Here is a 13099-nt window from a genome sequence, read left to right on the forward strand (position 1 = left end):
AGCATGCAGGACCCGTCACATCATGCAGGACCTCATCACAGCATGCAGGGACCTCATCACATCATGCAGGACCTCGTCACAGCATGTAGGGACCTCGTCACATCATGCAGGACCTCGTCACATCATGCAGGACCTCATCACATCATGCAGGACCTCGTCACATCATGCAGGACCTCATCACAGCATGCAGGGACCTCATCACATCATGCAGGACCTCGTCACAGCATGCAGGACCCGTCACATCATGCAGGACCTCGTCACAGCATGTAGGGACCTCGTCACATCATGCAGGACCTCGTCACAGCATGCAGGGACCTCGTCACAGCATGCAGGGACCTCGTCACAGCATGCAGGACCTCGTCACAGCATGCAGGGACCTCGTCACAGCATGCAGGGACCTCGTCACAGCATGCAGGGACCTCGTCACAGCATGCAGGGACCTCGTCACAGCATGCAGGGACCTCGTCACAGCATGCAGCAGCCACTGCTACTCGCTCCATCTCTTACCAACGAGTTTCCCTCTGTTCTATAATTGAATTACATCAAGGGAGGTCCTTGGACCTACATATACTAGTGTGAGTGGCTACAGGGCCAAGCTCCAGCTCTCGGACCCAGTCATACTTCTGCTACCCTCCCTGGTTCGCTACATTTTCCTATCACACTTTCACTAAATAATTCTTTCAAAGTGCTTGAAACAGTTTTAAGGTTAAGACAAGTCGCAGATCTAGAAAGAATTAGGGTTTGTAAGCAAATAACAATACGGCTTTAGGGAAGGGAAATCATGCCTGACAAACCTCCTCGAGTTGCATGATAATGGAAATAATTAAGACAGAGCAGGATGGGTAGATTGCATATTTCTGGACTGCCAAAAAGCTTTTGATACAGTACCACACAGAAGGCTACTATACAAACTTGAGAGGCAGGCGGGAGTAGACGGAAGCGCACTATCATGGGTAAGGAACTACCTGACAGACAGGTGTCAGAGAGTGACAGTGAGGGGTGAGGAGTCTGACAGGTGTAGAGTAACAAGCGGGGTGCCTCAAGGGTCACTCCTGGGTCACATACTATTCCTCCTTTATGTCAACGACTTGACTGCAGGAGTTGAGTCTTCTATGTCAATGTTACAGATGATGGAACACTAATGAGGAAGGCTGAGACAGATGAGGAGTGTAAGATTATCCACGATGATTTGAACAGGTTGCAGAGATGGTCCGAGAAATGGCTGATAGAGTTCAACACTAACAAGTGTAAGGGGATGGAAATATGACCAGGAGCCAAGAGACCGAAAGGCCATTACACGATACAGGGAAACTATCTCTCTATAACATCTAGAGAACAAGACCTGTGAGTGGACATAACACCAAACCTAACTCCAGAGGCTCATATAAACAGAATAACATCAGCGGCATACTCTACTCTGGCAAAAGTCTGAACATCCTTTAGAAGCTTGAGTAATGAGGCTTTTAGATCACTGTATACCGCCTATGTGAGGCCAGTCTTAGAGTATGCCGACCCATCGTGGAGCCCCATCTGAAAACACACATAAGGAAGCTCGAAAAGGTGCAGAAGTTTGCAACGAGACTCGTCCCAGAGCTGCGAGGGATGAGGTACGAAGACAGACTGAAGGAACTAAACCTGACGACGTTAGAAAGGAGGAGGGAGAGAGGGGGAGAGATGATAGAGACATATGTAATACTTAGAGGGACTGACAGGGTGGAAACAGTGGAAATGTTTACACTGAGTACCAATAGAACAAAAGAGACACGAATGATTGCTTGAGACTCAGATGTGTCATAGAGATGTTAGAAAGTTTTGTTTTAGCGTGAGGGAAGTTAGTAAATGGTTGACCTAAAGGAGCAGGTTGTAGAGGCTCCCTCAATCCACAACTTTAAATGCATGTATGAAAGAGCAACAGGTCAGGAGTCATTGCATTAGACAACCAATGGGTAGTGAAGCGGGGTCCAAGAGCTGGAGCTCAATCTTGCAGGTACAAATAGGCAAGACAACCCAGCCATAGGGGGCCTGTGGCTGAGTGGACAGCGCTTGGGACTCGTAATCCTAGGGTCCGGGTTCGGTCCCCGGCGATGGCGGAAAACATATGGGGAGAGTTTCTTTCACCCTGATGCCCCCTGTTACCTAACAGTAAATAGGTACCTGGGAATTGGACAGCTATTACGGGCTGCTTCCTAAGTGTGTGTGTGTGTGTGTGTGTGTGTGTGTGTGTGTGTGTGTGTGTGTGTGTGTGTGTGTGTGAAAAAATTAAAATAAAAAAGTTGATTGATTGACAGAGGATAGGCGGGCCGAGCACAACTAGGTGAGCACACACACACACACACACACACACACACACACACACACACACACACACACACACACACACACACACACACACACACACTTCAGGGTTCAGGGATGGCAAGTCCTGCCTCACAGGAGTAATTGAATTCTACGACCAGGCAACAAAAATCAGGCAAGAAAGAGAAGGGTGGGCAGACTGCATATTTTTGGATTGCCAGAAAGCCTTTGATACAGTACCACACAAGAGGCTAGTGAAAAAGCTGGAGATGCAGGCAGGAGTGAAAGGGAAGGTACTCCATTGGATAAGGGAGTACCTAAGCAACAGAAGACAACGAGTCAGTGTGAGGGGTGAGGCCTCACATTGGCGAGACGTCACCAGTGGAGTCCCGCAGGGTTCAGTCCTTGGACCTATACTGTTTCTGATATATGTAAATGATCTCCCAGAGGGTATAGAATCGTTCCTCTCATTGTTTGTTGATGATGCAAAAATTATGAGGAGGATTGAAATAGAGGATGATAGTAGGAGGTTACAAGATGACCTAGACAGAGTAAAACAATGGTCCAGCAAATGGCTACTAAAGTTCAACCCGAGTAAATGCAAGGTAATGCAACTAGGCGCTGGAAACAGGAGGCCAGACACAGGATACCGAATAGGAGATGAAGTTCTTAATGAAATGGAAAGAGAGAAAGATCTAGGAGTTGATATCACACCAAACCTGTCTCCTGAAGCCCACATAAAAAGAATAACATCAGCGGCGTATGCGAGGCTGGCTAACATCAGAACTGCCTTCAGGAACCTGTGTAAGGAATCATTCAGAACCTTGTATACCACATATGTAAGACTAATCCTGGAGTATGCGGCTCCAGTATGGAGCCCGTACCTTGTTAAGCACAAGACGAAGCTGGAAAAAGTTCAGAGGCATGCCACTAGGCTAGTCCCAGAACTAAGAGGCATGAGTTACGAGGAAAGGCTGCGGGAAATGCATCTGAAGACACTGGAAGACAGAAGAGTAAAGGGAGAAATGATCACTACCTACAAAATTCTCTGAGTAATTGACAGGGTAGATTAGGATAAACTGTTTAACACGGGTGGTACGCGAACAAGGGAACACAGGTGGAGACTGAGTACCTAAATGAACCACAGAGATGTCAGAAAGAACTTTTTCAATGTCAGAGTAGTTAACAAGTGGAATGTATTAGGCAGTGATGTGGTGGAGGCTGACTCCATACACAGTTTCAAGTGTAGATATGATAGAGCCCAGTAGGCTCAGGAATCTGTACACCAGTTGATTGACAGTTGAGAGGCGGGACCAAAAACCAGCGCTCAACCCCCGCAAGCACAACTAGGTGAGTACAACTAAGTGAGTACACTGAATACCAATTACACGCCATTGAAATAGGTAAGTACACAAACACACACGTACTGTACAACAAGGACAGAGATCGCCTGATAAAGATAATGTTTACAAACGAGAATGCAAAGAAGGCAATTCTAGCAAGGAAGATCCTTCTGTACCATGCGAGAGGTTACAGGAAAGTATTCCTCCAGAGGGACATGATGAGGGAAGAGCAGAAGCAGAAGACAGCAGATTGGCAGCAGAAGCGAAGAGGAAGCGAAGCGGGAGAGAAGAGAACCAGGGAACCACAATCCCCAAGTCAACAGCCCCAGAGGGGAGTGGGGAATTCCCAACCAGCACCCCAGCATCCCCCCCAGAGGAGAAGACCACACACCCATCTTCCTCCCCATAGAACCCACCATCCTGAACCCTCCGTGTCCCCATTCAAATGTTCATTTAACCCTCCCTCCCCCCCTCACCTCATACCCCCTTTCCCCCTCTCCCTCACCCATACCCTCCCTGTTCCCTCCCCACTATCACCCCATCCCGGCTCCCCCCCTCACCCCATACTCTCCCTGTCCCCCATTTTCCTTGACCCTCCACCCCTAGCCCCAGAACGCGCTGAGACCCTCGCTGTTAACCAACTCACAAATTCCCTCCCCACCACTGATCTCCCTGCCTTCCCGCCCTCAGACTCTCCTGCATTCCCCCAACCCTTGACCTCCCTCCCCCTCCACCACATCCCCCCCCCTGCTCCCCCAACCCATGCCCTAATTTACCCCCAACACCAGACCATCCCAGCCCCCCTGTACCAGATACTCCCAGCCCCCCCTCACACCACAGGTCCCCCCTGGTCCTCATTCCTAGCTGACCCCCCCCCCCCCAGACACCTCTTGTCACCCAATTCCAGTGGAATTAACAGAAACTGAGGATGGACAAAAGAGAGTCATCTTCAAGGCAATGTACTCAAACATAGATGGGATTACAAGCAAGGCAAGTGAACTTAAGGAAAGAGCACAAGAAGTGAACCCAGATGTAATTGGGCTCAGAGAAACAAAACTCTCAGGAATCATAATGAATGCGGGTTTTTCCTCGGGACTACACTGTAATAAGGAAAGAAAGGGAAGGAAGGGGAGGAGGCGGAGTGGCTCTACTGATGAGAAAAGAATGGAGTTTCGAGGAGATGGTTATTCCGGGCTGCAAGGGGTTCAGAGACTTCATAACAGGCACCATGATGATGGGTGGACCAAGAGTAGTAGGAGCAGTAATATATAACCCATCACCAAATGACAGAAGACCAAGGCAGGAATATGACAGAAACAACATGGCGGTTAATGCTATAATTAAGAGAACAGCCGCTGCTGCCTGTAGAAATCGATCCCATCTGCTCATCATGGGGGACTTCAATCACGGAAGGATTGACTGGGGAAACAAGGAACTGCATGGAGGTGAGGATACATGGAGAATTAAACTATTGGAAGTGGCGACAAGAAACTTTTAAAGGCAGCATGTCAGGGAACCCACAAGAATGAGAGGCAACGATGAACCAGCGAGATTCGACCTAGTCTTCACTCTGAATGACTCAGACATAAGGGAAATGGGTTTTGAGGCCCCAGTGGGAATGATCGAGTGAACACAGTGTACCGATGTTTGAGTATCTGGTCGAAGTAGGGTTAAGGTACTCAAGGAAGGGACCAGAAAACAAAAAGGCTGGCATTCCGAAAGGGAAACTATGAGGAGGTAAGGAAATTCCTAACAGATATAGCTTGGGAAACAGAGCTCAGAGGAAAGACGGCCCAAGACATGATGGACAACATCACACAGAAGTGTAAGGAGGCAGCAGATAAGTTCGTCCCAGCCCAAAAGGAAAAAAATGAAATGCAGACAAGGAACCCATGGTTTAATCAGAGATGTAAGTTAGCAAAGCAACTAAGTACAAGGGCATGGAGAAACTCTGTAAATAACAGGACACTAGAGAGTAGAGAAAGATACCAGAGCACCAGGAATGAATACATCAGGGTCAGAAGAGAGGCAGAGCGACAATATGAAAATAACATCGCGAGCAAAGCGAAGACTCAATCTACATTGCTGCACAGCCATACCAAGAGAAAAACAACATTGAAGGAACAGGTAATGAAATTGAGGATAGGGGCAGACAGATTTACTACAAACGACAAGAAAGTGTGAGAGGAACTCAATACGAAATTCCAGGAGGTCTTCACAGTAGAGCAAGGAGAAGTCCCAGAAGTAAGAGAGGGAATTTCTAACCAGACACCACTAGAGGAGTTTGTGATTACCAGTGGTGAAGTGAGGAAGCATTTGCCAGATTTGGATGTGAAAAAGGCCCGCGTGGAATCTCACCATGGATACTAAAGGAAGGAGCAGAAGCTCTGTGCCTGCCACTCTCCATGGTGTACAACAAATCACTGGTAACAGGTGAACTGCCAAAAATTTGGAAGACAGCAAATGTAGTCCCGATATACAAGAAGGGATGATAGGCAGAAGGCACTTAACTACAGGCCAGTGTCCCTAACTTGCATACCATGCAAGTTGATGGAGAAGATTGTTCGAAAAAAACTAATGGAACATCTGGAGCGAAAGAACTTTGTAACACAGCATCAGCATGGGGTTAAGGGATGGCAAATCATGCCTCACAGGATTAATTGAATTCTATGACCAGGCAACACAAATCAGGCAAGAGAGAGAGGGGTGGGCAGACTGCATATTCTTGGATTTCTAGAAAGCCTTTGACACAGTACCACATAAGAGACTAGTGCACAAGCTGGAGATGCAGGCAGGAGTGAAAGGGAAGGTACACCATTGGATAAGGGAGTACCTAAGCAACAGAAGACAGCGAGTCACTGTGAGGGGGGGGGGAGGTCTCGGAGTGGCGAGGCGTCACCAGTGGAGTCCCACAAGGCTCTGTCTTTGGACCTATACTGTTTCTGATATATGTAAATGATCTCCCAGAGGGTATAGACTCGTTCCTCTCATTGTTTGCTGATGATGCAAAATTTATGAGGATTAAGACGGAGGAAGATAGTATGAGGCTCCAAGATGACCTAGACAGACTGAAGGAATAGTCCAACAAATGGCTGCTAAAGTTCAACCCAAGGTAATGTAAGGTGATGAGACTAGGCGGAGGAAACAGGAGGCCAAACACTGGATACCGAATATGAGAGGAAGTCCTTTACGAAACGGACAGAGAGAAAGATCTAGATATCACACCAAACCTGTCTCCTGAAGCCCACATAAAAAGAATAACATCAGCGGCGTATGCGAGGCTGGCTAACATTAGAACGGCGTTCAGGAACCTGTGTAAGGAATCATTCAGAACCTTGTATACCACATATGTAAGACCAATCCTGGAGTATGCGGCCCCAGCATGGAGCCCGTACCTTGTCAAGCACAAGACAAGGTTGGAAAAAGTCCAAAGGTATGCTACTAGACTAGTCCCAGAACTAAGAGGCATGAGTTACGAGGAAAGGCTGCGGGAAATGCACCTTACGACACTGGAAGACAAAAGAGTGAGGGGAGACATGATCACTACCTACAAAATCCTCAGGGGAATTGACAGGGTAAACAAGGATAAACTATTCAACACGGGTGGTACGCGAACAAGGGGACACAGGTGGAGACTGAGTACCCAAATGGGCTACAGGGACATTAGAAAGAACATTTTCAGTGTCATAGTAATTAACAGATGGAATGCATTAGGAAGTAATGTGGTGGATGCTGACTCCATACACAGTTTCAAGTGTAGATATGATAGAGCCCAGTAGGCTCAGGAACCTGTACACCAGTTGATTGACAGTTGAGAGGCGGGACCAAAGAGCCAGAGCTCAACCAGGCGAGTACACACACACACACTCCTCGGAGTAACTGACAGACTCACCAGGTTAAGGGGTCCCCATGTGGGGAGTTGGGGAGATTTATGAAGAGAGATGAACTGAATGGACAGGTGGGGAAGATGAATGGGCAGAGGGAGACGGGGTGTGTGAAGGGCACAATGAGAGAGAGAGAGAGAGAGAGAGAGAGAAAGAGAGAGAAAGAGAGAGAGAGAGAGAGAGAGAGAGAGAGAGAGAGAGAGAGAGAGAGAAAGAGAGAGAAAGAGAGAGAGAGAGAAAGAGAGAGAGAGAGAGAGAGAGAGAGAGAGAGAGAGAGAGAGAGAGAGAGAGAGAGAGAGAGAGAGAGAGAGAGAAAGAGAGAGAAAGAGAGAGAGAGAGAGAGAGAGAGAGAGAGAGAAAGAGAGAGAGAGAGAGAGAGCGAGAGAGAGGTGGCTCATGGGCGTCCCATCTTTAGTGCGGTCATGTTAACTTGTGTTCTTGCACCTGTTGTGTTCCCTGCTTATCCATCTCTTTATTTTTATGGTTCACAATATGTTGAAAAACACGGTTTTTTTTAATTTTGTTTTGTAAATTTTGTGTAATGGTGGATTTTAGTTCCAGTTTTCGTGCTGTGTGGGGAACTGATTGACCTGTGAGGTATGTTGTGTGCTGAGGAGTGTTGTAAATATACTCGTGTGTCGACAATTACGTTGTGAAGTATATCCCAATGCAGGCGATGAGTCACAATAACATGGCTGAAGATATGTTGACCTCCCACACACTCCCCCACTCTCTCCCTCTCTCCCCCACTCTCCCCCACTCTCCCCCACTCTCCTCCACTCTCCCCCACTCTCCCCCACTCTCTCCCTCTCTCCCCCACTCTCCCCCACACTTGATAATGATGAGACGACGACGTTTCGATCCGTCCTGAACCATTATCATCATCTCCTCATCATCTGGCGTGTGGTTTAGTCATTATATCACAGTGTTTTCCCATCCACCTGAACCATTATCATCTCCTCATCATCTGGCGTGTTGGTTTAGTCATTATATCACAGTGTTTTCCCATCCACCTGAACCATTATCATCATCTCATCATCTAGCGTGTGGTTTAGTCATTATATCACAGTGTTTTCCCATCCACCTGAACCATTATCATCATCTCATCATCTGGCGTGTGGTTTAGTCATTATATCACAGTGTTTTCCCATCCACCTGAACCATTATCATCATCTCATCATCTGGCGTGTGGTTTAGTCATTATATCACAGTGTTTTCCCATCCACCTGAACCATTATCATCATCTCATCATCTGGCGTGTGGTTTAGTCATTATATCACAGTGTTTTACCATCCACTGTAATGAGATACTGTGTGTGTTTTGCTGTGATCCTGAGGAACTGTGTGCTGGTGGTGCGTCGCGTGCTGTGGCGCAGTGTGTCAGAGGCGGGAGGGAATGATTGCACTTTTTACATCTCTACAAATTGTATATTCCCCGAGTGGCAGTGTGGCCATTACTGTTAGGACCTGACATAAGCATACAAGTACGCTGTGAGATTGATAGTTCGTGTGTAACTCTCTCTCTCTCTCTCCTTGCTTGAAGTGGTAGTATGGGGACCCGGACAACGCTGGCGGTATAATATTTTAGTCCTGGTCTGTCTGCTTGTTGGGGTAGCAGGTCGAGGCTATTCATATTGCCGCTGATTTTGCGATGCTGGCTTCATGGTACAGGGATATTTTAAGGGACGGTATAGGGCCACGGTTCAGCCGCTGCCGCTTGAATTGCATATTCCAGGAAGATGAGTAGGTCTGTGATGAGACTTATTCTTCAGGGAGGGCTGAGAGTGAGCGAGGAACTGATGGAGTTATTTAAGGCAATGGCCGGAGGGAAAGAGAGAGAGAGAGAGAGAGAGAGAGAGAGAGAGAGAGAGAGAGAGAGAGAGAGAGAGAGAGAGAGAGAGAGAGAGAGAGAGAGAGAGAATACCAGTTTCTTGAGGAAGGAGCATCTTGGCTATACCGTCGAGCAGGGCTCACCCAAATCCCCTGAAAGGCAGTTGCATACCTCTTCCCCACCTTCCTTACCGGCTGTACCCAGCCAATAGAGAAGGAACCGGTCATCCTACCAGCCTATAGTGGATCGCAGCCGCTCTCACTACCGATGGCTGTTTGGGAAAGCCGTTGACAGCCGAAACAACAGCGGAATGGCCACGGTAGGGGCCCACACATTGTGTATATCTCCACCATCACTCACGCCACACCCCACACTCTCCCTCACTCTCCCCCACTCTCCCCCACCCTCCCCCACTCTCCCTCACTCTCCCCCACTCTTCCACACTCTCCCCCACTCTCCCTCACTCTCCCTCACTCTCCCCCACTCTTCCACACTCTCCCCCACTCTCCCCCACCCTCCCCCATTCTCCCCCACTCTCCCACACTCTCCCCCACTCTCCCTCACTCTCCCCCCACTCTCCCTCACTCTCCTCCACTCTCCCCCACCCTCCCCCACTCTCCCCCACTCTCCCCCACCCTCCCCCACTCTCCCCCACTCTCCCCCCCACTCTCCCCCACTCTCCCCACAGCTGTTTACATAAATTACACTCCAGGAATGGCTCAGGGGTCGCAGGCGCAAATTAAATATTATACTTACCTTAGGGTCATGTCAGTTCTAATATTAATTTATTCTGTAATTTTCCATTAAAATTAATAAAAATGTCATTTGGAAGAGAGAGAATGCAAGAGAGGAAGGTGGAAAGGAAGCAAAGAAATGAAGAATAGGAAAGAAGCAAGATATCAACGAAGCAAGATATCAAAGAAGCAAGATATCAAAGAAGCAAGATATCAACGAAGCAAGATATATTAAAGAAGACATCAACGAAGCAAGATATCAAAGGAGCAAGATATCAAAGAAGCAAGATATCAAAGAAGCAAGATATCAACGAAGCAAGATATCAAAGAAGCAAGATATCAAAGAAGCAAGATATCAAAGAAGCAAGATATCAAAGAAGCAAAATATCAACGAAGCAAGATATATCAAAGAAGATATCAACGAAGCAAGATATCAAAGGAGCAAGATATCAAAGAAGCAAGATATCAAAGAAGCAAGATATCAACTAAGCAAGATATCAAAGAAGCAAGATATCAACGAAGCAAGATATCAAAGAAGCAAGATATAAACGAAGCAAGATATATCAAAGAAGCAAGATATCAAAGAAGCAAGATATCAGAGAAGCAAGATATCAGAGAAGCAAGATATCAACGAAGCAAGATATCAAAGAAGCAAGATATCAAAGAAGCAAGATATCAAAGAAGCAAGATATCAAAGAAGCAAGATATCAAAGAAGCAAGATATCAACGAAGCAAGATATCAAAGAAGCATGATATCAAAGAAGCAAGATATCAAAGAAGCAAGATATATCAAAGAAGATATTCAAGAAGCAAGATATATCAAAGAAGATATTCAAGAAGCAAGATATATCAAAGAAGATATCTAAGAAGCAAGATATCAAAGAAGCAAGATATATCAAAGAAGATATCCAAGAAGCAAGATATATCAAAGAAGATATCCAAGAAGCAAGATATATCAAAGAAGATATCCAAGAAGCAAGATATCGAAGAAGCAAGAAAGGAAAGAATCAAGAAAGGAAAGAAGCAAGAAAGGAAAGAAGCGAGAAAAGAAAGAAGCGAGAAAGGAAAGAAGCAAGAAAAGAAAGAAGCGAGAAAGGAAAGAAGCAAGAAAAGAAAGAAGCGAGAAAGGAAAGAAGCGAGAAAAGAAAGAATCAAGAAAGGAAAGAATCAAGAAAGGAAAGAATCAAGAAAGGAAAGAAGCAAGAAAAGAAAGAATCAAGAAAGGAAAGAAGCAAGAAAGGAAAGAAGCAAGAAAGTAACGAACCAAGAAAGGAAAGAAGCGAGAAAAGAAAGAAGCGAGAAAGGAAAGAAGCAAGAAAAGAAAGAAGCGAGAAAGGAAAGAAGCGAGAAAAGAAAGAATCAAGAAAGGAAAGAAGCAAGAAAAGAAAGAAGCAAGAAAAGAAAGAATCAAGAAAGGAAAGAAGCGAGAAAAGAAAGAATCAAGAAAGGAAAGAAGCAAGAAAAGAAAGAATCAAGAAAGGAAAGAAGCAAGAAAGGAAAGAAGCAAGAAAGTAACGAACCAAGAAAGGAAAGAAGCGAGAAAAGAAAGAAGCGAGAAAGGAAAGAAGCAAGAAAAGAAAGAAGCGAGAAAGGAAAGAAGCGAGAAAAGAAAGAATCAAGAAAGGAAAGAAGCAAGAAAAGAAAGAATCAAGAAAGGAAAGAACCAAGAAAGGAAAGAAGCGAGAAAGGAAAGAACCAAGAAAGGAAAGAAGCGAGAAAAGAAAGAATCAAGAAAGGAAAGAAGCAAGAAAAGAAAGAATCAAGAAAGGAAAGAAGCAAGAAAGGAAAGAAGCAAGAAAGTAACGAACCAAGAAAGGAAAGAAGCGAGAAAAGAAAGAAGCGAGAAAGGAAAGAAGCAAGAAAAGAAAGAAGCGAGAAAGGAAAGAAGCGAGAAAAGAAAGAATCAAGAAAGGAAAGAAGCAAGAAAAGAAAGAAGCAAGAAAAGAAAGAATCAAGAAAGGAAAGAAGCAAGAAAGTAACGAACCAAGAAAGGAAAGAAGCGAGAAAAGAAAGAAGCGAGAAAGGAAAGAAGCAAGAAAAGAAAGAAGCGAGAAAGGAAAGAAGCGAGAAAAGAAAGAATCAAGAAAGGAAAGAAGCAAGAAAAGAAAGAATCAAGAAAGGAAAGAACCAAGAAAGGAAAGAAGCGAGAAAGGAAAGAACCAAGAAAGGAAAGAAGCGAGAAAAGAAAGAATCAAGAAAGGAAAGAAGCAAGAAAAGAAAGAATCAAGAAAGGAAAGAAGCAAGAAAGGAAAGAAGCAAGAAAGTAACGAACCAAGAAAGGAAAGAAGCGAGAAAAGAAAGAAGCGAGAAAGGAAAGAAGCAAGAAAAGAAAGAAGCGAGAAAGGAAAGAAGCGAGAAAAGAAAGAATCAAGAAAGGAAAGAAGCAAGAAAAGAAAGAAGCAAGAAAAGAAAGAATCAAGAAAGGAAAGAAGCGAGAAAGGAAAGAATCAAGGAAGGAAGGAAGAGAGAAGAGAAGGAAAATATAAAAGGTTGGGGGGGGGAGGAAAACATTGCGATGAACTTCCTTAATCTGTGTGAAAGAGCTTAAGTGAGTGAATAATTAACTCAATGGTGAGCTTGCACAGAGGAGGAGGGACTCACGCGGATGGGGGCATGGATAAGGGGGGATGGTGGATAGCGTGGGACAGGCAGAGACGGAGGGAGGGGGGAGGAGCAAGGGACAGAAAGGGTTCATTGGATGGGAAAGGGTCGATGCCTGGGAGAGGAGGAGGTGGGGAGTGAGGGATATATATATACACGTAGGTTAGGTCGCGGATAGGAACGATGGATAGGTATACAAGGGGGCCAGAAAGGTCAGTGTCTTACGGGTTTAATACATGGATAGGAAGGATAGATGGGGGATAGTAGGGGGCAGATGAATATAGCGGCCTCCAAAAACATGTATCTACAAAAAGTTCATCTAAGTCTATATCATTTATCGTTGTGAAAAATTCCACTTTGGTAATTCTTGATATTCCAAACGATCTATAGTGTCTTCAGACGTAGCAGGAGG

At 45.6% G+C, this 13099-nt stretch overlaps 2 protein-coding genes across 2 annotated transcripts in view; one reads left to right on the top strand and one right to left on the bottom strand.

The window, feature by feature from the left end:
- The window catches only part of LOC123764504 (heparan sulfate glucosamine 3-O-sulfotransferase 6), a gene marked incomplete at its 5' end in the record, with an annotated part of 59803 nt that overhangs the window by 21876 nt on the left and 24828 nt on the right, over positions 1 to 13099 (bottom strand).
- Positions 9414 to 12634, top strand: LOC138357614 (trichohyalin-like; the record flags this gene model as incomplete). The annotated part of the gene is made up of 2 exons (XM_069314607.1): positions 9414 to 9511; positions 10324 to 12634. Coding segments are annotated over 2 exons (2409 nt in total), but the record flags the coding sequence as incomplete, so codon positions are not given.

Source organism: Procambarus clarkii, chromosome 79 (genome assembly GCF_040958095.1).
Source record: "Procambarus clarkii isolate CNS0578487 chromosome 79, FALCON_Pclarkii_2.0, whole genome shotgun sequence".
Taxonomy (NCBI): domain Eukaryota; kingdom Metazoa; phylum Arthropoda; class Malacostraca; order Decapoda; family Cambaridae; genus Procambarus; species Procambarus clarkii.